At 37.6% G+C, this 25,816-nt stretch overlaps 1 protein-coding gene and 1 long non-coding RNA gene across 2 annotated transcripts; one reads left to right on the top strand and one right to left on the bottom strand.

Annotated features, from left to right (window-relative positions):
- Nucleotides 1–185: 185 nt before the first annotated feature.
- On the bottom strand, nucleotides 186–1,619 carry LOC108100380 (protein snakeskin). The gene is made up of 4 exons (XM_017204234.1): nucleotides 1,507–1,619; nucleotides 1,350–1,436; nucleotides 948–1,144; nucleotides 186–652 (listed from the first exon to the last, which is right to left on the bottom strand). The coding sequence occupies exons 2-4, from the start codon at nucleotides 1,398–1,400 to the stop codon at nucleotides 412–414; spliced, it is 489 nt and encodes a 162-aa protein (XP_017059723.1). The 5' UTR covers nucleotides 1,401–1,436; nucleotides 1,507–1,619; the 3' UTR covers nucleotides 186–411.
- A 2,906-nt stretch (nucleotides 1,620–4,525) lies between these two features.
- LOC108100381 lies at nucleotides 4,526–25,589 on the top strand. Its single transcript, XR_001771987.2, has 3 exons — nucleotides 4,526–5,770; nucleotides 8,272–8,327; nucleotides 25,524–25,589. It is a non-coding gene; the product is annotated as an uncharacterized LOC108100381 (long non-coding RNA).
- Nucleotides 25,590–25,816: the final 227 nt, after the last annotated feature.

Below are 25,816 nucleotides of genomic sequence, written 5' to 3'. Positions count from 1 at the left end.
AACAAAGTTTTCTACTCGTGCTTAAAAAATTTGTGTTACATAAAGATACAAAATTTTTTATTTCGAATCAAAAATTCGATTGAAAGAGCTTCGGATATTATTCCCTAACAATCATTAAATTAAACCAACTTACCACTAAATCCCATCTGTATTTTCCGATCGGATAAAGACTTGAATCCGTGGCGTGGTCTTAACTATTTGTATTTGCCAAAATTGGATGGTTAATATGGTTTGTAAAAGTTAAAACAATTGGTGTTTGATGTTTAGTTTGGCGACAAGGGACCCTTACGAACGTAGTTTAATTGCGGATACAAACTAATTTGCACTTAAAGCGATCTAAGTATAAAGACAAATGTGGATGTGGTTATTCGGCGGTTGCGATTGCGATTGCGATTCCCCGTGGCTGCGAATTTACTGCGTGTAGTCGGTGTCGCCCTTTGAATAGTGAATGCAGGCCAACACAGTGTCGAGCAGGTACAGTGCGCCCTCGATGACGCACAGCGAACCCATGGCAATGCCCACTTGTCGTTCCGAGTTCACGTACAGGAATCCCTCGTCGGACATGTAACCCTTCCAGTAGTGCAGGGCCACTCCTCCCACGGCGATCCACATGATGCAGCCAACCACGTTCATGATGGTGTCGCACAGTTCTCTGAAAGATATAGTAATGATATAATACGATTCTTTTAAAGGATCTTAGGAGGTACAAGAAAAATCAGACAAGTTGCAGGTCAAAGTACAAACATTAAATGATATGTAGTTCTCCCATTAAAAGGGTTTTTAAATTACAACTTTTGTATATATAAATTTGTTTGAATTCTTTAAACCCCTTTACTTATCACAAATTGTTATAGATTTATTATTAAGAAGTAAACATCATTCAAGTTTTAAAACCTTGGACTTGCGACTCAATATTTTGCTGATTTCCCCTTGTTCCATCAACTTACCCCTTATGTTTGGTGGTGCCAAAGGCAAAGGCAATCGTATGGCAGCCAGTGTAAATCAAAAATCCAACCATGACACCCGAGGCCACGATTTCCGCATCGGCGCTCTTCTCCTCGTTCAGATTCCAAGTGCCGCCAATGCCCAGAAATTCGCCGCCATCGCCCCAACGGTACAGGAAGATGATCACCAGGTTGATGATCTGCAAGGAAAGCAGGAGAGGCAGGAGAGCAATGAGGTCACATTCGAATGAATCACATTCCAGCCACGCCTCGCGGTACAACGCTGCGTATGAGTAACATTGCTAATACGCGCGGACTGATAAAACGCTTGGCTTATCAAACAAGTTATTGCGACTACACCACGGCTATTGCTCAATTTCGAACGAAAAAGTAACCGAAACTCACCAACTTAAGGGCCTTGATGAAAATAGAACCAACTGTCTCCACGGAAACCATTTTGCACTGCGAGATGCTGACTTCGTATTCGTTTGGCTGTAATTTGTTAGGGAAAGCTTAGTTTACAGCACACTTTCTAGATGGTTTTAATCAATGAGGCACCCACAATCTTTTCTGTAGTTTTCACGCGGAAATCACAACAAAAGTGATTCGTGTTCGTATCGTTGTCGTTCGTCGACTAAACTGAAAGTTAAACTGAAAGGCAGGCAACCTGTAGTTCATATTGTCGCCAAGAATTTGTAGCTTTTGCAATCTGAGCATACACGGTCAGCGATAAGATAAGCAAACCGACGACTATACGATAACAGGTGCCATACGAAATGGGTTACTAATTTGTTGTGGTGCGGTTCCCAATTGGAAAAAAAAACAGAAAGATAAACAACAAAAATACCTAGATGCGCATGCGCCAACCACACCCGCGTATCTTATCGCTTATCGCTCGGCATTATCGCGTTCGTCGCCTTACATCGCCGATATCAGGTGCTCCGATTTCCAGCAGCAGCATTATTAAACATTATTCATGGCGGCCACAAAGCCACAAAAGTGGAAAACAAAGCCGGGGATCTGAGTTTCTACCGGAAGCAGCTATGCTTGCGTCATCGATGGATTTTTGAAATACTTTTGGGTGAGCCATTTGGGCATTGGCATTCCCCTAGATAAGGATTCCCGTAATGCATCCCCGGAACACCGAACACCGAAAAACCTTGAAAATCCACTGACCTTGCCTCTATTCCGATGATCGATAGCCCAGTTTGATTACATTAATTCTCGCTGCTGATTGAAAAGACCCACACAAAGTCACTCGAACTAATCTGCATTTCAATTAACTCAACCCTAGCACAGTAATCATGGCATGTTCGAGATCTCGAATCAATTGGAAGACCGCAATGCAAAATGATAGCGAAAATTGCCGAGAGTAAAGTCTCTTCTGCGGTTCGATTGGAGACTCCTTGTTTATAGCTACTTATAAAATAGAAAAGTCGGTAAAAGTTTGGTTTGGTTTGATGATTTATGGGGATGAATGGATGCTCTCAGTGATTCATTCCTCCAAAAAAATATTCAAAAAATGAATGTGTTTAGTTGTACAAATGTGTATTCATTCATTTTTGGATGAATTCGCTTATACTCATTTTAGTCTTAATCCAATGATTTAATTATTTTGGAATTTACTTGATATATAAAAAATATTAAAATGTATCTGATAAAAACCACTTAATTAAGTCTAGAACAATAAAGGATTATCATTACAATTGTATGGAAAATATGCATAAATTTTGTAATAGAGAACGTGGGAATTTTATTTCACATTTTGCAGCTCGTGCTCGTTTTTTTTATATTTATAAGCACCATTAAAATTACATGTATAAATCATAAGTTCAGAACATGAAACGAACATGACATCACACCTCATCAAGAGGTTTTTTTATGACCTGCCATTGAGTAGCAAGTATACACACAGATTCATGAGTACTATATATAAACGAGTATAATTTACTCAGTGCGAGGTACTATTGGGTTTCATTCGGATGTTGAGTAACCGGAAAACTAAGAAATTCAAGTTCCTTCGAAAACAAAAATATAAAATATAATATATATGTATATATACCTATTTATTAGATAGCTTGGACAAATGTTTATTCCAGTAGTTTATATTTTGCAAACTAAGGTTTTTTTTAATCTTTTAAATGTTTATGTTTTTAAAACGCATAAAATTCTGAAGGCAGTGCAAAATAAAAATGTTTTCCACAGAATATTATAAACTTTTATTTCAAGGTAGTTTTTCTTAGTTCCGCATTTGCGAATTAAGTAAGATAATCAAGTTTTCTTTGAGGTTTTATAGCGTTGAATGTGTTTATTGAGATTAATTTAGCTGAAGACTAATGTTAAACATCGAAATCGATTATGGTCCATAAAATCGAAAGCAAAACATTGTTAAAATAATGTTTGCACTGAAGAATAAATAAAAGGTTGAAAAGAGTATATACATATGTACAAGCTGACTTTATAATCCAGATATAGCCCGGCATTACATTTTAAATGCAAATTGTCTTGTGCCTGAATAAGTGCAGGAATTTCTTTCCAAATCAAGGCCACAGGGCAGAGTTGCAATGTTCTTTCTTTAGGTTTCTTCCCGAAGAATTCCCCCCGATTCTTCCCCATGTATCGTATCCCCATGGAGTCCCAGAAAGAGTCTTTAATTTTGGAATTTTTGTCTCCTCTGTGTTTTTGTGGTCGATGAATCATTTGGCGGAGAGCAGAAGCAGAAAGTAAAAAACAGCGGCAGAGGCAAAGCGTCGGAACAACAAAAACCGGCATGCAACTGCCACCAATACAAATGCGGTTCTTATTTGGAGCCCACTCTCTCTTCATTCACTTATGGGGAAAGAGAACTCATTTTATAACAAACAGCATTTGTTTGCCATAAGGCGCCAACTAAACAGTGGTGACCACCATGGAAAGTGATAAGATAAAATGTTTAAAAGCCTTCAATTTATATTGAGATTATTTAATATCTAAATAATATAAGACATATTATAAAAACATGTAATAACTTGCACTTATTACTTGTATTTTGTATATAAATCTTTATAAATACTTTTCCCCATTTAGTTTTAAAGTAGCTACTTTGACACCACTGCAACTGAAGCGTGCGTTCTAGTGGGTGTTGTAGCTATCAGCCTATGCAAGCGCCGCTTAACATTACAGAGCATTACATTCCAGCTATGTAAATTGTATCTCAAGCGAGAGTATTTTACAAAACAGCTGTAAGTTAGGTATGATTATTCGCACACCTTTTCGGGAGCACTTACCTGCCATTTTTGGACTACCCGGCGTCAATGAGGTGTGACAGCGATTTGGTAATGAGATTTCAAGCCGCTCTCCGTGGGCGGATTGAAATTAATTGGCAGACAGTCACAAAGTGACTCAGAAAATATCAAATGAAACACATGGCGGATGAGCTTTTCGATTTTGTTTTGATTACCATTTGATTTCGCCTCTTCTTCTTCCGCCGGCTGCGTTGTTGCTATTTATGAATGAAAGTTCCGTTTGTTTACCTTTGCGCTTTTGAGCGTGCGCACAAAGCTCGCACGAGAGTAAAAATAGAGAGTGGGATGCTTATCAGTCGAGTTCAAAACTCACACAGTCGTAAATGAAAAGTTTTCGCCACTCTAGAAATTGCGGTAAACTAATATGTTACACCACCAAAAAGTTGAAAAGATTTATGAGTTATTTAGCGACTTTCAATTAATTTATATGTGTTGTTAAACAAGGAAAATCGTCAACCCCTTTATTTACGTTCGACTTTTAAATTGACCAAAATGTGTTTGGCTAGAATTTTATGACATTTGCTGAACGCTTGCACTCATATTTATAGAGTTATAGGCATACAAGCATACAGCACGGGTCAAAAAAATAATATCAGGGGGTAGAAAAGTAATAAATGAGGAGATATTAGTGATTAAACATGTATGGGGTTTCAAATTGTAGTTCTCAATGAGTTGATATACAATAAAAATTTATTAATGCAGAAAAATATTCATATACCTTGTTTTTAATCCTCCATTATAGTAAAAGAAAATTAAAACGTTTTTTCGGAAATTCAAAAAAAAAAAAAAAATTATAGAAAATTCTAGTTTTTTAAGCATATGTGTGCCATTACAGTCATAGACCCGTGAGTGGACTGGGTGTATGGGCGTCTTGTTTAACCAGACCGATTGCCGAAGCCCGTCTTCGTGCCCGTCGTTATCCTTATCAGGCGAGTGTGTTTTGCCAGGCTTCTCCGCTGCCTTCGGGGTCCTTTAAACGAGCGGATGGCGTCGCAGTCGCCTCAGTTCGTCGGCAGCAGTCCCACAGTGCGGATGAATCGAAAGCGGAACGCCGACCGCCGACCTTTGACATCAGTTCGCTGGCGTACGCGATTTTTGCCGCGCTGTCAACGCGATTTAGAACGCTTTTGATCCGTTGGTTTTTTGGTGCCGTAACTCGGACGGAAAAAAAACGAGAAAAAAATAAACTAAAACAGTGTAAACAAGAGAGCAAGAGTTACATGACTGAAAATAAAGTAAAGCCTCCTCGTTCAATAACAAATCAATTGAAATATGTATACCCGCCTTGCTGGGTGCATCCACGGTAAACAAGAGCTCGTCCCCATGATTGTTTGTTTGCAAACATCGGATTCGTTACCAGACCGATTTTGCCTACAGTGCGTTTCGCAACTGAGTGACTCTGGTGACCACGAAATTTGCAAACAAAAGTGGATGACAAATTCCAAAAACCTAAAGCAGCATTTTTAAAATGGGATGCTAAGCTAAAAGCGTTACTTCCAAATAAATTCGAGAATTTATCTCCATTTAAATTGTGTTTTTTAGGTTAGTATAATTAAGGGGTTGCATAAAGTTTAAATTTTATAATTTATTTTCTATCAATTCACAAAAACTTAAAAAACAAATTTACCATTTTACAATTCACGATAACAACAAAAATATTAGTTTTATAAATTCGGATCGCACTGTAAGATATCAGTGGTAGATGTGTCACTTATCCTTGTTTGAAGCCAGTCGACTTTTGTCCTTGATTCCGACGTTTGCTTTGATGACTTTAAAAGGTCATTAGATAGATAGAAAAGGGCGCACATTTTAAAGAATCTATGAAGCTACAACAAAATAACTTTTAAAGAAACAACGCATTTGGTTGTTTACATTTCGACATGGAAATGCGTTATCTTTCCACAGAATGTCCTGCGTTCTTTTTTATTACCGAAAGAGAAGTGGCGGTGGAAATATGGCCATAAAAATTCAATGAAATCATTTATTTCAATGGCTTTCATTATTAATGAATGTTACACTCTCGTTGACTCGTTTGCATTAAAACAGTAGAACCATTTAATAAGCGTGCTATTTATAAGCATATGGTAATGAAACCGATTCGAGCATGATAATAATATGTTTTGTTTGAGAGGAAAATATTTAAAAATATTTAAAAAATATTTAATAGTTAACAAAACAAGACTGAGTTTGTGTTTTAATATTTAATAAAAGTCCTTTAAATCTTGGTTTTAGTCTCGTTGCCCAAATTTCAGGGCTTGTCTACTTATCTAAATTTAAAGTCTTAAATTCATCCTCTCCTTGCAAGGTATTAAATTTTCCCTTCCATGATATCTCCAACAAGCCTGTGGATTAATGTTCGTTCCACAAGGAATTGCTCTCGGCGTTTATTTCACTGCGACAGAGATTTGTAAATTTGTAATGCTTAACATACTTTCAGGCATAAAAAGTACTAGATAAATGTAATCATGGCGGAGAGTTTTCTTTATTGGAAACACAAAAGCGAGTGGGCGGCATGGCATCCTGTGCTCCTCCTTCCTTTCACTTTTTTCGGCCCTCTTCGGAGCCTTCAAATATGCATAAACTAATTTTGGCTTATGCAACATACTTTTTGGTCCGGCCCACGGCATCGATGCTGCTCCTCCTGCTCCTTCGGCTCCTCCTGCTGTAATATTCATTACCTAGGCAGCCCATATGTGCCGTTCCCCGTTCTCCGTTGAAACATTTAAATGCTAATAAATTTCGTTTATGAGCAAGAATGCAAGAATCGTGCTGGACTGCCGTGCACAAGGAAAAACGAAGTTTTGTTGCCGTGTCAGGGGACACGAAATGAAACGTCTTCCAATAAAGAAAAAAATCACATTACCTAACATCACATTAAATCATTTAACTCAAAATGTATACTTGTTTTTTATACAGTATTTCAATTCAATATTATACAGTATTTCAAATACTTTGATTAAGAGCTTAGAAAATGTATCCCTCTATTCTATAAATTAACGATTAACGTACAAAATTGTTTCGATAGAGATAAGAGATTATTAAAATTGATTTTAGTGTGTGTATAAATTTGTTTTCATTCTCTGAACGTAATAAATATTATGTTTTTACCTGTTCTAAAAAAGGTTTAAGTTCCAAAACTAAAGTTTTAACGCTTAGTTTTCATAGTATTTATTTTTTACTGATGTTGTTGTTGCCTTCGTGGCATCTGGAAAGGAAATATCAAAGGAAGATGGAACTTAATTTTTGGCTGAGTGCAGAAACTGGGGGACAGGTCTCAGATGACGTCCGTGCTAGGCACTCGTGACGTCCGGGCACCGAAAAAAAGGTGCAAAGTCAGGTGGGGAGTGGGAAGAAAGTGGCTCCTTCGCTCAAGGAATCCTTCGCGCTGCCAGAAGAAGAAATGGCCACGGGAAATGATTTATGGCCGGCAGCCCTCGCTAAGGCTGCAAGCCAATTCCATTCCTCGGTTTGTTTGGTCATCCGCTGCCTGTTGGCCGGATGTGGATGTGGGAGCCAAAAACACAAATAGCTCCAAGATTTGTCGAATGCTTCGGCTGCTGAATATTCGGCGTTTTTGTTGTGTGGAGGAGTCTGGAGTATGGTGTGTGTGCGGTGTGTGTGTACGCCATGGTGCGTCATAAATCAATTTTAATGTGAAAATTATTGCCGCATACTTTTGGGTTCTTGTCGGGAATTTTTCATAAACAAAACATAACAGGAATTTGTGTAAATAGGAATGGGAGGATTCCCAGCTATTCTGGCGCACATGTGACACCTTAAACCTATAGCTTTATGGGGCCACCCTAGGATAATGTTACTTTATGAAATGTTGGATCTCTTTGTTGTTCTTTTGACAGCTGTTAAATTATAGCATTTTAAATGATCCTCTTTTATATATTATGGGTATTCAGTGAAAAGAATTTCTTAAAAAGGGATTAAACTAATATCTGTTTACCTTATTATTTATTATAACAAACAATAAACTACATTAAATTACATCTAATAAACGTTACTAACTAATGCGTAATTATTTTTAATTTCAGGTAATTAATCGTTTCTTCCTTGCTACGAATCTTTAAAGTGACACAAGTTTTCAAATGTAAGTTTAAGACCCTGACAAATTTTCTGGTTATTTACGAGGCCAAAATATCCTCTTCTGATAACAGGGAAAACTCAATGCAAAGTTTGCACCGGAAACTGCAGACGCCTTTGAACATTTTCTTTTCGGCCTCTTTAGAAGAAATTATTGCTTTTCTCTTCCTTTTCGGCAGCAAAATAAATATCTAAAGTTCAGGGTCTTGCCAAACTTTAATGAATGCACCCACATTTCTGCGAAAATGAGAACACTTTAGATTTGACCTTTGACTTTGCAAAAAATTTTAATTCAAAAGGATTTTTTTTTTCGTAGAAGCTAATTTTAATTAAGTAGAACAAATGTTCTTAGGAACAACATGACTTTAAAGTGCTTTCTTTAAATTCTTTTTCTGTAAAGTTTCTTGATGTGTTCTTAAATACTGCTCCAAAGTTTTCTCCACTTTTTTCACGGATTTTCTTTAACTGGCTATGGGTAAATTTTTAAGACAGCACCATTCGTTTATTTTGGTCTTGTTATCCTATACTTTTTTATCTTGTGCTAAGACATTCAATATCCACGTACGTGGTACCTGAAGTTTTCTACGTGCGGGGCTAAAAAGAACTTAAGTTTAACATGCCGCAATTTTATGAGCTTAAATTGAGGAACACCACAATTCGACTGAGAAAATTTGAGGTAATAAATTAGTTGAAACGGGGAAAACATGGATTGCTTTTCCACTGCAGCATAAAATATATTTCGGCAATAAAACGAATCGAATTTGAGAGAAATAGCTGAACTTGTTTTGATAAATTGCTGTGTGTGGGATGTAGTTTCCTTAACCATTAGATTGGTTATCGAAGGAAAAGAATTCCCTTTTTCAACCTTTAAAGATTGCTTAACTAAGTGATCTGATTATCCTTTAAATTGGCATCATTTGTCCTTAAATTAACGCATAAACCATTAAAAATCTGAAGCCTTGTTTTCGCACTATTGATTTTAAAAACCGAAATTAAACACTTAAGTTAGCTTTCAACAAGAAGTCACTTCTGCTCTCTGGCGCAAAAGCCATTTCAGAGCCATTTTCTTGAATTAATCTCCTTGGAATGCTACTGGCCCAGATCCTGCCACATCCTTGGCAGGACTCGAATAGACAACGACAGGTGGGCTGGCAAGTGGCTGCCCAGAAAACCAATTTGGTCATTATCTGAACACATAAATCAAAGTCAGTGCAATTAGCGCCAAGGTAGAAGTCCATTTTAAAATTAATTAAACCGAAAACAAATCCACAAAACGAACCGCACGAAGCCCACTCGCAGTCGGATCCAGGAACTCAGTCGGATATTATAGAAACGAACGGAGACCGCAGGCCAACAACAACAACAACGACAACACGGGTGATAATCGAACGCTTTTCACCGGAAAAACGACAAGTGGAAAGTGGAAAACTCCTGGCTGGTTGAATTACAAACAAGCAGCAGGATGAATTTCCCGGTGACTCTGATTGCTCACTTTTATCCCGCTGACAAGGACACGGCGAAAAGGCAATGCGACCACATTTTATTTCAGGATAACTTCCTCCGAAAGGATCCAATTAACTCTTCTAAAAAAGAGTCAAATCAACAATTAATAGTATTTGATATTCCAACCAACTATCGTGGCATACAAACTCTGCTTAAGTGTTGTCAGATTTTGTAAATAAAACGTCAATCGGAAATGTTAAATTGACATGGTAATAAATGCGGTAACCACATTTTCGAATTAGGGAAATTAGGAACATGTAAACCCAAAATTATGCAAATAAACAGGAAAATCAATGAAACCAAATGTAACTTTTATTGGAAGCAAATCAGGTTTTGTGCCGAGAAAAAAATTTGATGTACGAACACATCCAATTATAAACGACTGCTTATTGGAAGTCATTTAGTCCATTTGCACAATTCATTTGTTTTTGGCTCCTCGCATTCGGGGAAAAAACTCGACGATTATCTTTCATTTATAATGGCGGCTTCGTCTGGAATTGAAATCTAGTTTTAATCAATATAAATCACCAGACGGTCCTCGATGGGCGCGTCAGGGGCATAGATTTCGTGTTCGCTGAATGCGAAGTGATTTATGCACTATTGGTGGGGTGTCCATCGCCACTCACTCAACCCACCCACCCAATCGCCATCCAATCGCCAGCCACTTGCCATCCCTTTGCCACCCACCGCCCACCGCCACTCTTCCGTAATTACTGCCGGTCCGATCCGGTTTGGTTTGATTCGGTTTGGTACACTGCAAAAAAAAAAAAAATAAAATAAACTATCTGTTGGTTGAGAGCACATAGCTAAATTGATATAGAATTCGAAGCCATAACTACACTCAGAAAAACATTTATAACAGTTTATGTGTTCAAAATGGAAATATAAAAAGAAATCCTACTTAATGCGTTATTAATTCAGATATAAAAAATATCTAACAAATTTCTAAACGAATTATTTTCATACTGAAATGAATAAATTAGTCGTTTTAAACTTTAAATGCAATAAATATTTTGTAATTGAAGAGCATCTTAATTTAATCCCCAAAAAGTATGGTTTTAATTATAGCGATCAAAAGGATGTCAAACGCTTTTATCAAAATACAAAAATACTTCATATTAGAAGTAAACATAGACCGGACTTCAGCTTAGATTTAATTTGGTTAACTAAACATTTATTACATATATTAAAATTTCTGAAATAATTCTTCTATTTAAAATGCCTTCTTCAGTTGAGTTTCAAACAAATAAGGACACATTTTCTCTCAGTTAGTGATGTTTTTTCGGTGTGGTCCGGTCGGTCGGCTCTTAATTTGATTTGTGTCCTGGGCGCGGCGGCCGCCGGTGCAGGCTCACTGTTCCCTTCCTTCGGAGGACTCCCGCCAGGTGAGAGGGGAGTGGCCCCCAGGACGGACAATGGTCACTGATTGTGCGGTGTCGTCTGCCGATGGTGCATAGTTGGCGGCGATTTGTGGATTTTGGCAGGAGCCGCTCGCTCGGTTCGGTCGGGCGACTTCTGTCCATGACTGGACAGATCCGGAAAATTAATTAAATTTTATAAATTGCGAAACAGTATTATTTAAGCTTCACAGCAATTCAGTCTCCATGAAATCGAATTGAGAGCAGAAAACTAGTCTGGAATTGTCTACCTTTTTTTTTTTGGTTTAAATCATTAAATTTCCAGCGAATATGTTTCAGTATTAAAAATAATAACTTCAAAAAATATTTTAATTAAATGTGACAAAAAACTCACAAACTTTGGTTTGTTTTCTATGTATTCTTTTAATACAATAACTAGACTTCAGCAAAACTTGTGAAAAATCTTTAAAAGTTTTCGAAAAATTGGTTTACCTAATTTATCGAATTGAGAAATCATCAAAGAAACTTCCAGAAAAAAGTTTTTTTCCTTGCGAAAGTTGAAAAGTAGAAGTTAAAGAGGGAATTAAAGCTGTCATGGCAGACATGTGGAATGCCCTCCTTGGTCGAATTCCGTGCTGACGTCGTTCGATATTTCATTTTTGAAATAGCGTATAAATTACGTTCACCCCTCAATTAGCATTCACAAAAACCCGAAACCCGATAATGTCCGACGGGGTTGGGGCTGTGGTGGCTGGCCATTATCTTTAACCCCGACAACTGCGACGTCAAAAAGTTAAGGCTAATTAGCATGATGTGGATCAACAAGCGGGTAATAGCATCAAGAATTTAATATTCCCCGGCGACTGCAAAGGCGGATGCAAAGTCTGAAATGTCTGCCCGTCGAGCATGTCGTTGCTTTATTTTTTTTTTTTACTGCTGCCGTGTTTTCAGCAGATTGAATGTTCAAGTTCCGTCACAGCCCGAGGAACTGCGACACCCACTTTGTTGCCAATTGGGGTCAGTGGAGGAGAGCAGAGTGGAGAGACACAGGGCAGGCGCTTTTCAGGGAGCGTTATCAGGTCACCACTCGGAAAAACGAATCAAATCAGAACACAATTTGTCAAAACCAATTTAAAACTTGCCTCTAAGAACACTTGGTATTTTCGAGAGCAATAAATAGTTTCTCTTTGAAAAACCTAGAATCAATTAATATCTTTTTATTTGTTTATTAAAAAACTCAAAAGGTTATTTTGTAATGCAATAATAAAATTGATTCAATATTTATGATTACGAATGTAAAGTCTTTTTATTCTCAGAAAGTGATTAGTTGGCTGTAAAATACTTTTAAAATATGTTTAAAAAGTCCGCCACAATTGGAATGCTATTTTTTGGAAAATGCTTTTTAATTAGAACAAAATATAAAGCAGAAAGTATATAGAATATTATAATTAGTTAGTTAGGATTTATCCAAGTGTAGTTCTGTATTCGCCGAGGGGCGCTTCTTGTTTATCAAATTTATTTAGCAAATGGACTTCAAGCACTTTTCCTCGCTTTGTTCTGCATTGAGAGCTGTAGGATTGGTTCGGATGAGAATGTTTGCTTTGAAACGGAAACTGGGTTGGATGAGTGGCGCATCTCCATCGCCGAGGTCCCATTGCCACATTGCCAGATTGCCACGCTGCCACTCAGACAATAAAGGATAACCGCAAATGTCCTGTGAAGCGGAGCGTGCCCGAATGAGCCAAGCATGCGTCATTTTCCGCTCGCTTAATGAAACGTCGCCAACAAGCCATACGGAGATGGAGATGGAGCTGGAGGTGGAGATGCTGGCCCATCGGTTCCGAAAATACCCAGAAAATCCCCAGAATGTTAAACTATTTCGCAAAAGCCCAGACCGACACGCACAATACACTTGGAATAAAATTAGCAAAGCAGGACAATAATCTGAGAAATATCTACATACTTTCTCGTTTAAAATGCAATCTTCCATAAAATAAAGATCATAAGTTAAAAGGTTTTTAATGTTGTTTATAACTAACATTAAACTCGTTAGAACTTTTATGGTTCTAATTAAAAGTATAATGCTTTGGTTTGTTACTTTCCAAAAAGATGTAAAAAACTTATTATAAATCATATTTTTTTTATTAATTTCCAAGGATTTTATTATATTCAGAAAGTTATATCTTAGGATTATTTCATTTGGTATTTTCTCTACACAACTAGTATTGCAGCTCATAAATTTTTGCGAGTGTTTATCGATGGCATATCTTCAATGTCGTAGGCGTATGGGACGTCGCCTCCTCTTTTGATCCTTTCAGAGAGCCATTCTCGGATTGTTGTAAATAATTGCCGGCACTTGAGGGGACGTCCTTGCCTCTTGTAGGCCCAAAATGGCCAACAAAGGCGTCATTGTCGTGAGTGTGTTGTGTATTAACAGTCTTTGGGTCTCCTCTGTCCGGGAAACGGAAACCAAATCAGGCTGACAAAGCCTTTCGATCAACAAATGGCATAATGGAAATCGAATGTAAAATGCTGGCGAATGAAACTCTCGTAAGCAGCAATTTGCCTGAATAAATAATATTCACAAGTGTCATCGAATTTCCCTTCTGGTCAGCATATATATCATACCATATATAGTATATATGTTCGTAGGAAATTGCAGGGTGTGGTAATTTCAAGGATAACCCTGTTGGGCTGGAGCTTCCTTTGTCATCTGTTAATTACAGCCACTGCGAGGACAATTGTCTGCCATTGATTAAGGAAGCAAAACACTTGGCTGCGAAACCCTAGAAAATAATAATAATAAGCGAGAATGTCATTAAAAGTTTCCAAATGCTCTTAAGTACCCAAAAGACGAAACTCAAACATGTTTTCCTCCCTAAGGATGTGTGTGTGTATGCGTGTGTGTGTGTGTGCATTGTACACACTCATCTTGCAAAGGACTCGAAAACCCTTTCCACATTTTCCCCCCGAAGAATTCGCCATAATTGTGAGTGCTTAATCAACGTAACGTGAAGTGTCACTTCAGTTTTCATCACTTTGACTCCTCGTTCGAGCGTTTGTAACTAGCAACTCGATAACTCGATAAAGTTTTTTGCCACGCCTCGTCAGATGCAAATTGCCAGGGACATTCAATTGATAGCCGGGCCTAATCGAATCACTCGATGATGCCCTTCTCACGGCTCGTCCTTGCGGGAATGGGTTATCCTTTGATGCCATTAGCGGGACACAATCGTTGCCAACATCTCCGAAAAAGGCACATAACTGCCTCAAATAGGCAGCGACGGATTTCATAATGCTACATGTGTGCACTGGAAGAAAACTAAGGTTACTTGCTTTGCTTTAATAATTATTTTGCTTCTAACTAACTTTGATAAATTCAAATTGGTTAGGCTGGTTTCTTCTTAACTTAATAAAAACGAAATATCTTAGTTTAAAGGAAAAAAAGGTTTTTAGTTACTATTACCTATGCAATTACCATAAAATAGGTGTCTTAATTTGTAATATCCCACCAAATATTATTTAAAATACCTACCTCTACGAAAAAGAATACAAAGAAATTTATTTAAACAACAATTTTATAGGAATGGCAATTAAATTTATTTAAATACAAATTTTATAGGAATGGCAACGTTCAAGAAAAAAAGAAACATTTGTCTATAAATATTATGTGTAATTAAAAAAGGGAAACTTACCTATAAGTCAAAGTTCTTTTCTCTTATTTCATATCCAAATATTCTGAAATTTTTTATCAAAAGGAAATTTTTAATCTGTTAACTCTTTTTTTCAAGTGCATAGCCATGTATAGAACTCAGGTGTGCGGCGTCATATATGTATGTATGCCAAAGTGAGGTGGCTGAAATTCGCCATTAATTAGTCTGCAGGTGTCGTTGCCCAGAAGAAGAAGAAGAAGAAGAAGAAGAGGGAATAGGAGGGAAGAGGAAGAGGAAGAAGGTGGAGCAGGACAAGGTGGCGAAAGATGGCTCAGAGTTTGACCGCACCGCACCACCTGAGTGGGTGGGTTTTGATGGTGGAACGGTTTGAATTGGGCGGTGGGTGGTGGGGTGTTAGTGGTTGCTTGGCGGAGGTTGATGTTCGGTTGGCGGAAGCGTGGCCTGCTCATAAAAATTGGCAAACAAAGGAAACTTTTCGTCGAAGGACGAGCCAACACGACAGTGCGTGAGCAAATGTGTCGGCCAAATGGGGAGTTTGGGGCAATGTTCGGGCACGATTTACGTAAATTTTTATTACAATAATAACGCCGGGCGAGAATACAAGGCAAAACGCGCGCGAAATATACTTAATGAAAGAAACCACAGCGATCGATTTGTGTATTGGCCGGGCCAAAAAAAGAGAACGCTGTTTTTTGAGGGAAGGAGAGGGGGGAAAATGGCCGAGGGAAATGCACGACGAGCCCTAATGATGACACATCCAGTGAGGTGGCAAGGGGTGGGGTGGGGAAACGTGGCCCCCAGCCAACCAGTGCGAACCAGTTGCCGAGTATTTCCCAAATGACGTAAGAAGTTGCAAAAGGACTGCGCGCCAAACTGGCACGGATCAATAATCGATGTGTAGAAAGTCAGTGACTGTGTGTAGGAAAAGGACCTCATTAAAACCGCTCTAAAGATTCCCCGGCTGCCTGATGGGGGGAACTTTCCAGCAAAAAGTCGAAACCAATGGATAACCGAGCTAATGTAGTGGCAACTGGTTGGTACATTGCTTCAACATTGGAGATACAAAGTTGCTAGACAGGAATATAAAAAAGAAGGCCTATTTAATGAACAATATTTTGGTTTTTACTTAAAGAAAAAACAAATTATCTTTGAAATAGCAAAGAATTATGGATTTATTAATATTTATTTAAGTAATACGTATCAACAAAAAGAATGCTATAATAAACATTGTTTTTCGATGGTTTCCATATCTAAAAACCTTATTAATAAATCCACCATGTACTCAATAAAATCCACTGATTTAAATTAATTTAATTTTAATTAACTTAACAGCTTTTTCAATTACCTTTTGTAAATGCTAGAAGTTTATTTATTTTTCAAGTTCAGCCAACCATAATATCTTATATTCGCAAACAGCCTGCACATATCAATTCGTAAACCACAATATTGCAATTCCAAATTTTCGGTTCAATAAATATCGAAAGTGAAAGGCCACGTGAACTTGAGTATTAACCTACAACCTTCATTCTCACATACTGAGAAATGCAGGTCTTATTTTAACTTGATTTCCAAGTAACGATGGGCTGGGGATTTTCTTCTTGGAAAAGTCTGACCCTCGGAAAAGTCTCCTCAAGGTTTCGCAGGTGTGAATTACACAAATTGTATGCTAAAATGCTGAAATCATTTGATTTGTGGGCCAGTTGGCGAAACTTTGAGTTCGCACATAATTCATTAAGCCCGATGTGTCCCCACTTTTTGGGCCATTTCGGCTGTCAAACCTGGCGAAAACTAAATGGGCCTTTAAGCCAGGACGAGTTTGGTAGCTGTCACATATGTGTGTACGTGTCAAATGCGAATCCAGCTAACTCAGTTCGTGGACAGCTATCACAAACCCAGCAACTCTGACTGACTGGCTGACTGGCTGACTGGCTGACTGACTCACCCTGGCCTAAAATACTTTGCTTGTCCAGTTCGACCCGGTTTAGCTTTTTCCATTAGCCCGTAGATTTCGTTGTTGTCAATGTCTGGGATATATTCCTTTGATCATTTTTCTATTTATTTGTATTTCATTTGCTGTTCTCGATTGGATAACAAACGCAGTCGATTTCTCAGCTTTCGAATTGGCTTTGTAAATCTTGAATACAGGTCATGAAACTGAAAATGTTTGCTTTGCTAAAAAGCAAAGACTAAACCAATATGTAGGTTTGATAATATTTATTTACCACATATTATATTTAGATAATATAAACCTTAAATACGTTCAGAAATTTTACTTAAATAAATACGTTTATGGTTTTCAATTTTTATTTCAATTTAATATTTAAACACTATTTTTTTGCCATTGTAGTGAACGTTTATATTTTCCAACTTTTTTTCTATTTATTTTTTTATACAATATTTTTGCATCATACATCTTCTATGAATTTTTGAATCATTTACAATGGAATGGCTCTTTGGCTTTTTTCTCGTATATTTCTGTATCTTTTCTGTTCACACCTAAAAAACCAGCCAGCCCTGAGCTCGAATAAAAAGAGGGTTCGGTTCGGTTGGCTTGGTATGAAATTAATTTGACGTATCTGGCCCGGATCCGTTTGACTGGCCATCGACATCGACTACCTCGACATCGGAGTATGGCCAATTGGAAGGAAGGAAGGTAGCATATTAAAGCGGTCCTCCGCACACGAGTGAAAAAGTCGACTCAAAAGTGAAACATTTTGCCATCTTGGTTCTCTTCTGGGCGATGTCATTGCCATTTAGGTGGCAACTGGAGGCGAAATGGCGTTTATGTGTTTGCATGTCAGCCTGTCTTTGTGGGCGTAGTTCGGCGGGAGAAAGTGGGCGGTAGAAGGTGGGTGTGGCTCGGCCAAGTTGCATGTTTCACTGAAATGGAACAGACATCAGGCCATCAGGCAGCAACAAAGTCGCTACAACACGTATCCTTCGAAAATTTGTGTTGATTTGCCTTGCAACAATGTATTAGGCAAACAACTGCAACTATGCTCCTTCGGGGCTTACGAGAGCCCACGTGTCTGTGTGCGATTGCAATGAACTTTCCGCTCGGCACATAGGTTTACACATACACCTGTGGTCAAGATTGTAGTAAGTGGTGGCAGCAAATACCTTAAAACATGTTCGAAGGTTTCAGGAAAAACTGGGCCAATGGAAAGTTTTAGCCGAGTGTTTCAGTGGTCTCTTTAATTTGCAAAAATAAAATTGATTAAGAGGTCGTTTAAAAATGAGACAGAATATTTAAAAACCTCTTAAGACTTTATTTAAATATGAGGTTTTAAATACTTAAACAGATTTATTTTAAAACCTTTAAACACTTTTATTCTCAGCAAAAACATATGATGCATTTTTTGATAAAATCTTTACTAATTAAAACTCAATTTAATTTTCCACTATTCTACAATTTCTACCTCAAATGTTTCAAGGTGTGTGTGCAGGACACGTTCTTGTTTGAAATGGCAACTGGAAATTGGTTTGTACTGACCCTACTGACTGAGAATAGAAATTGGTCGGGTGTCGCACGTTTGTTGAGCATATTTCAAATGTTTAACTTAGTCCAACAGCTTATCCTCACGCAATTGCAAATGCAATGAGCTCCATTTGGTATTCCAAATCGAATGAGCATACATATTTGATTTCTAAAAACCCCAACAGTTTGAGCTGCTTTTAAATCCAACAACATTTAATAAGCAAACAATTTTAAGTTCGAAGATTTATAAAAGCCTGTTGTATAATATTTGTTTGTTGTAACATATTTAACATGCGGTTATCTTGTAGAGAAAACATTGCAATAAAGTTTTGTTCCCAAGGAAATGCAAACATTTTGTTTTTCTGTTTGCGAAAGGAATTCACAGGCTTTGTGGCGAAAATGCAATTGTTTAAACGAGAACTAAACCAGTAAATATTTGAATTCAAGCGTTCCCCTACGTTTTTCATCACAATCGATCCTTTCAGCAGTCGCTGGCCATTCGAATATTTGTTTGCCGCAGGTCCGTGTAATTATCCTTGCGTGTGGTCGGTTGTCCCGTGCTTCGGTGGCCGTAAAATCTGTTTGTTCGAAGGCAATGTATCGGACACGGAAAGTGTATCCCCGTGTATCCGTGGAGCAGGCGAAACTAAAGTCCGTCCTTATCTGGAGCTCCTCCTGCGTTCCGGTGGTGGCCAGGTCCTCCGGCTCGTCCTTGCCTCCTTGCGGCTTATCAAACGCCAATCAAAATGGTGCACGATGTCGAAAACGGCAGATGCCACGTGTCGGGCTATTTAGCATGGAAATTCGCTTTCAGGCGGCGTCTTTAACCAGGACACAATGCGACCTGCGACCACGGCCTGCACATAAAGAAATAATAATGAGTTATGGGCGGTTGTTATGTAATATTTCATAAAATAATGCCTGTAATTTTACAGCTACTTGTCCTTGAAAAAAATGGAGTGCCAATCTTTATAGACACTTCTTAAAATGGTCCCCAGTTTAGGCATTTTAATGAGAAATAATTGCGTAATTTAAGGGGACACCAATAAATTCATTAAAAGCATTGTGTTTTAATTACCAAGTTAAACAAATTCAATTGCAAAACAAGGAACTCTAAAGTTCTCAATTGAGAATTATTAGTTTAATTTTTAATAATTGAAAATTAACAAATCCAAGTTAACTAAACTTATTTAAATACTGTTTAAGTTTTAATTCGGAATGAAATATTTATAAATTGTTGTTATAATTTATATGCCATTTAATATATTTGCTTTTCATTTATTTGTATCGATACATGTAAGATATAATCAACTGCAGTATCAATATCGCAATGACGTGAGCTTCAGTGAAAGTTACACAATCTGAGCCATAATAACCTGTTCTTTAATACGAAAAATCTAATCTCCGCCGAGGATCAAATTGAGCTCGAGACATTGCAATTTAATATGTGATTTTGTTTATTGCTGTGTACAAATTACATAAAGACTTCAAGGTAACCGGCGGACTCGGAGCACAGGACACGCAAACGGAGCATTTAAATCGATTTCGCTGGGAGTGCGGGAAATGGAAGTCCGCCGGAGTAGCTTGTTTATAGCTCCTGCAAATTTATCTGACTGTTTGGCCGTTATTTATGGACGACGGCTCCGAACCCTTTCCACAATCCGTTCACTCTGGTCAACGTTCGCCAGGCCAGGCCAGGCGTGTGTCGTCGGTCTGCTTTCAATAATGGCCATTGCAATGGGGTTAAAGCCACTCGAAAGTAGGTCCATTCAATTTGCAAATTTGAACATTTCTGACTGGCTGACTGGCCCAGTTACGGCTGAAATACTATATTCCGGAAATATTTCCCATAAGACTTCCTTTTGAATGTGAACGTAATCATAACAGGCAGCACACTTTGAACTGGCTATCAATTACAGAGAGTTTTGGTAGTGAACTTTTTGTGCCGTTTTTGTTTTGCAATTATAAAACTATTAGGAACAATTCTGGAACAACTTTTATTATTGCATCTAAAAGTGTTTTGTTTTACTCTAATTGGTCTTGTTATTACATTATTGCAAACATTTTCAAAATTATGTTGTTTTTCTAAACGGCTGCAAATTTTCATTTGCTTTCATTCCATTAGCCAAATATGAACACATTTTACCAGATTAAAATTGGTTTGGGTTGCAAAACATAAATTCCCGGAACATAAATTGTCTTAAATGTAAAACATAAATTCATGGGAAATTCAGAGCAGCGGGATATGTTTATGGGGGAATAGGAAAGGAATTATTAATTGCCTTTATCTGCATATATTTTAAATTCTTGCTACTCTGTAGTAAATGTAGAGTAATTATACCATACATTTTTAGAAAGAATTTAAAAAGAAAAATAATTAAAAATTATTTTAAGAGTAAAAATATAGAGAAAAACAATTTATAATTATTTAAGCAGTACTTACTTTTTTTTAGATATATTTAATTTAGTTTAATAAAGCGATCAACTTTTTGTTATAACTCTGGATATACTTAGAGGAGTTGTTTATTGTATTATTAGCTTTCTCAACTGTCACTGCTTGACCCATTGAACTTTTGAAACGATGTTTGCTGGGTTGCCGGAGGTAAGGGCCTCTGCCAAAAAATTTCCACTCGGCCTAAATCCGACATGTGGGACTCATTCAATTGCCAAACGATTATCTCCGGCCCCATCAAACACATCTGCACTTCGTCCCCGACATCCGAGCATCATCATCCCGTCCAGAAGTCGATGCGAGCTGCCTGCAAATGAGCGCCGTTTGTTTGCGGTCGTCGGTGGATCTCCATCTCCGGAAAAGCGGACACGTCTACGGGTTTGGGTATTGGTAGGGGTCCTCAGAAAACTGGACACCCGGACATTTGTATGCCTGCCTGCGGGTGGATCCAATCTTTGCTCTTTGGGTCCACACTTCCGTCGAAGTGTGCACTCGACTGGATTTATCGACAGCAGACAGACGCCACTGGCATTGGCTTTCTTTTTTTGGCATCCAAAAAGACCGCAAACTATTCCAGGTACCTAATCGCATTCTGCCAAAAACAATTCTCACTCGACGAATGGGCTCGTACCTCCCACCCTCTACCCAAAAAAAAAAAAAAAAAAAAAAAATGGTCCGGAAAACTGCACCACAACAAAAGGCAAGTGGCAAACTGGCTGGCAAACTGGCAACAAACTGCCGCATTGTCATTGAAATTGTTGGCCGGCTTTTTTCCTCGGTGTTCTTTGTAGTTTGACTTTATCGCCAGGCTTGGTTTTTGCTTTCCAAGTTTCGGTTTTTCCCGTTTTTTGTACCAGCTGTTTGGAAAACACAGGGGTATACAGCCTTCGAGGGTGTTGGCTACAGGATACAGGAGGAATTTTTTAGTAAAAATTATATTTTTTCTACAGCAACAGAAAGTGCAGTAAAACAAAAGGTTTTTATATAACCTGAATATTAAAAATTGTCAGGATTATTTTAAAAAGTTTTCAATTGAGTAATATAACTAAATTACTTATCCTTTAAAAATTTGATTTATAATACAATTTATACCTATTCTTGGTAATGATTTTTGTTTACAAAATTAGAAAAAATCTTTTTAGAACTTCTATTAATTACAAGGGTGTCAGTTTTCCATCTTGTTATTGATTTTTGTCTAGTCTAACGATTTCTGAACCCGGTATCCAAAGGTCGCAGCACTCAACTACAGCGCATTTGGCTGATTCCATTTTGTTTTTTTTTTTTTGGCATTCGCTGAGCCTTTTGGCTGGCGCCCGCCTGTCATCAGACGCCCCCCGACCTGCCACGCCCCCGCCGCCTCAGCCTTTGTTCGAGGCACATCGGGAACTATAAATCAACAAATTTGACAGCAGAATGTGCAAAGTGGTAAACAAAAAGCGGCTTGGGAGGCAGTTGCAAGCCAAGGACAAAAGGCGAGTGGCTGTGGATTGCACTGGGGAATCGAGGACTCAAGGACTCGAGGACTCGAGTTCTCTATGCTAGTCTCTCCTGTCAGAGAATCCCGCCATCTGGCAGTCCGTCTTGTTGGCCAATGTCTGCTGTCTGTTGGCTGTTGTCTGTTGGCTGTTGTCTGTAGTCTGTTGGCTGATGCTGTTAGATGTTGGCCCCGCCCGCTGGCGTTGGCCATTATTGGTGGTAATCAAGCGTGATTAATTGAATTGAAATTGAATTTTTGTTTTGCATAACATTCTGGGCGGGCCACATGGGATGGAAAAATGGGGAAAATGGGTTTGGGTTTTGCCCTTTCAACTAGCGCACACTACACTCCAACACCTTGCTCATTCGCACAACATCCTTCGCAAGGATTTCCAGTAATTTGTACAAGTAAACAGGAGTAAATCCTCTTGAGGGAATTATTACACATGAATTGAAAATTTCGTGTTTGTTATGCCAGACTAATGGAAGAAAATTAAGCAATTAAGGGGTTACATGGGTTTCCTCGGGTAAAAAACGGCCTTTTTTCAAACATTTTTTTGCATATAAAAAATGAAATATTTCAATGAAACTTTTTATTATTTAAAAGAGACATATTTAATAAAGATTTTGTGAAATTTTCAAAAAAAAATATCAAAATGTCGGCCATTACGACGCCATTTCCGGCAGTCCCTCGGAAAAAAGGTGCCTCCGCGTTGTCAGCAGAACTTCTTTCAGGATCATCCAAAGTAAAAATAAAAAAAACGTGTTTCAGTATAGACAATAAACTAGGTATTGGACGAAGGAAAAAAAAAAAATGAAAATTGGGTTTTTGGGAGACGTTTTTACAAAAAAATGAAAATTTCGATGAAAATTTCTCGACATTTTTTTTTTTTTAAATAGTTGTAATTGAAAAAAAAAAAATCCTTCGTTCAATACCTTGTAAATGATATCTCGAATACTTGTGTAAAATTTCATTAAGATCGGTTGAGTAGTTTTCGAGAAATTTTGACAACCGACTTTGAAAACATAGTTTTGAGAAAAACGCGTTTAAAGTTTTAAGAGACAATAAAAGTGGTCTCAAGCGTCCACCTTCTCAAGGCTGTATCTCCGAGACTATTACTCGGATCAACTTGAAAATTTAGGACAATATTCTAGAAATGTTATAGAATTTAAAAAGACAAAAAAAAAAAAATCGATTTTTTGAAACCGTGAAACCCATGTAACCCCTTAAGCAGACAAAAAGGTTAGAAACACTTGCCAAATAATCTGCAGAATTAGCCAAGGAAATGTACTGCAAACGTAATTACAATAAGCATATGGACTTAAATTACAACAACGAACGCCATTGAAATTACTCGATTACCAGGAATCATTGTGAAAATATTTAAGTATGCTAATTTACGCGTTTGGTATGCAAATGTGTAGGCAATAAATGAGCAAATTGAATGGAATGGGGTTTTTATTACATTGCTAAAGACGAGGCTTTAAACGCTGTTAACGATAAATTTGCCGACAGCTAATATTGTAATAAATTTGTATGATTATAAATTTTGCCAACACCAAATATGCTGAAATATATATTTGTTTTCAATTACCAAATATGCTGGGTAAATATAATATCTCTTCTGCAGTGCAGAAACATTCTTGTTTTCCACATTTAATTCGTGTTCTTTTTTTGTACCTTTTGTCTGCTGAATTTAAAAGCTTTATTATCCTGGATCCTAGCTCCTTTAAATGGCGGCAGCAGCTGTCTTGAATTGCCGTTGCGACTTGTACCTTGTCCGTGAAATGAGTAATCTGACTACGGGAAACACGCCAAACGCCAAGCAAGTAACCCGTAATTGTGTTGTGGGTTCTCCGTACTTTCGTGTTTACTCTTGTTTGACTTTATATTTACTCGGAGGAACAGGATATGGGGGTGCGGAAATCAGCCTGATGACTTGCTCGACAGATAACTTTTCATTTGCTATAACTCGATTTTACCTTTGTATTTTTAAGAGAATTGTTTCAAAGGTTTCTCCATTGAAATATTTAGGAAATCTGCACTCATTTCGTTTTATTAATAACTTAGGTATTCTATTTTTATGTAACAGCAATAAACAAATATTAAAAATTTAAGAATCATTTTATAACTAAATACTAAAAATAAATTAGACTCTAATTGACATTTACAAAAAAGGGTTCACATTTGTTTGAATGACTGATGTTTTAAAAATGGGTCAACTTGGTTGAGTTAACTCCGAAACCCCAATTAAAAATTTATCGCCCGCGTCGGCAATCAAATATTTCTAAAATTAACTTTTAGAACTTTAAAAATGCAGTAACAGCAGCAATTTAAAAACTCGGCTTAAGGGGAGGTTCTTTTCTTTTTTTTTGAAAAAAATTGATTTTTTTTTTTTTTTAATAAAATGAAAGTTACATATGTTTAGAATATACGTGCCAAAGGATATTTCGATACGACGCGTATTTCTTGAGCTAGAGCGTGTCAAACATACCCATGTCACATGCGCTGTGGTACGCTCTAAAAACTTTAAACGCGTTTTTCTCGGAACCATGTTTTCAAACCTCTTGTCGCGCACAGGAGTCGTTCTATTGATCCGATTTCCTTCATTCAAAAAATTTTTGAAAGTATATACTTTTTTGTATGCCTTATACCTAAAATTGGCATAAAAAATTGTTTATTTATAATTTTTAAACGGGATCGAAGTAAAAAAAAAAGTTCATTTTTTTTAAATGTCCATAAAATTGGTTTATTTTTACCAAAATTGATTCTAGTTAGGTATAAGGCATAGGAAACTCCATCAATTTTAATAAATAATTTACATTTTTAATTTCGGTTCACTACCAGCGGCCCGACACTCGACAAAGCAGAAAAATAGAGGTCTACGAGATCCGCCATTTTGAAGCCGCCATTTTGAATTTCCTGAATACTAAATTTTTTTTTAATCGTTAATAAACAACGAATCAAAAGTTCAAAAGCATAAATTCGTATGTCTTTTCATTTTTCCGCAAATAATTCTCAAAGTTTGCTTAATTTTCGAAAAAAAAGAAAAGAACCTCCCCTTAACCATTTATTAGCCCCAACTCCAACCACTTTTGTGTGGCGAAGTTGTTTGTTTGAGCTGAAAAGTTCGATTGTGGCTTTTTTTGTTTGCCTTCCTGGCGATGATGAAATGCGAGGAGTAGTGCAAACCTTTTAGGCTATATATAGAAGTAACGACTCATCACTAACCTCTTGCCTCTATATTCTGTCTCTTTGAAGGTAACGACTCGAATCCAGATGATATATTGCATCGATGCCTCTCGTGCAGGCGCATTAGGTTCGCTTATTGCCGGCAATAAACTCATTTACGTACTCGACCCGAGCACGTGGCTTCGCCACCTCCTCCTCCTCCTGGCAGGATCCTTCTCAGTTACGGAACTGGGCAGGAGTGCGGGGTCCTCCTCTACAGGTACAGATACAGATACAGATACAAATACAGATACAGGTACAGTTACAGATACGAGTACGCACGCAGATACAGATACTGTGCTCAAGTACTTTTCGCGAGTGTT

This window comes from Drosophila ficusphila, unplaced genomic scaffold (assembly GCF_018152265.1).
Source record: "Drosophila ficusphila isolate 14025-0441.05 unplaced genomic scaffold, ASM1815226v1 contig_286, whole genome shotgun sequence".
Lineage (NCBI taxonomy): Eukaryota > Metazoa > Arthropoda > Insecta > Diptera > Drosophilidae > Drosophila > Drosophila ficusphila.
The sequence above is the reverse complement of the archived record's forward strand: the minus strand, read 5'-3'. Positions and strand labels throughout refer to the sequence as shown.

Coding starts and splice junctions, on each gene's coding strand:
- LOC108100380 (XM_017204234.1), bottom strand. CDS start 1,400: ATGGTTTCCGTGGAGACAGTTGGTTCTATTTTCATCAAGGCCCTTAAG. Junction 1,145..1,349: donor TCATCAAGGCCCTTAAGTTG/GTGAGTTTCGGT, acceptor CTTTCCTTGCAG/ATCATCAACCTGGTGATCAT. Junction 653..947: donor GGCACCACCAAACATAAGGG/GTAAGTTGATGG, acceptor TATATCTTTCAG/AGAACTGTGCGACACCATCA.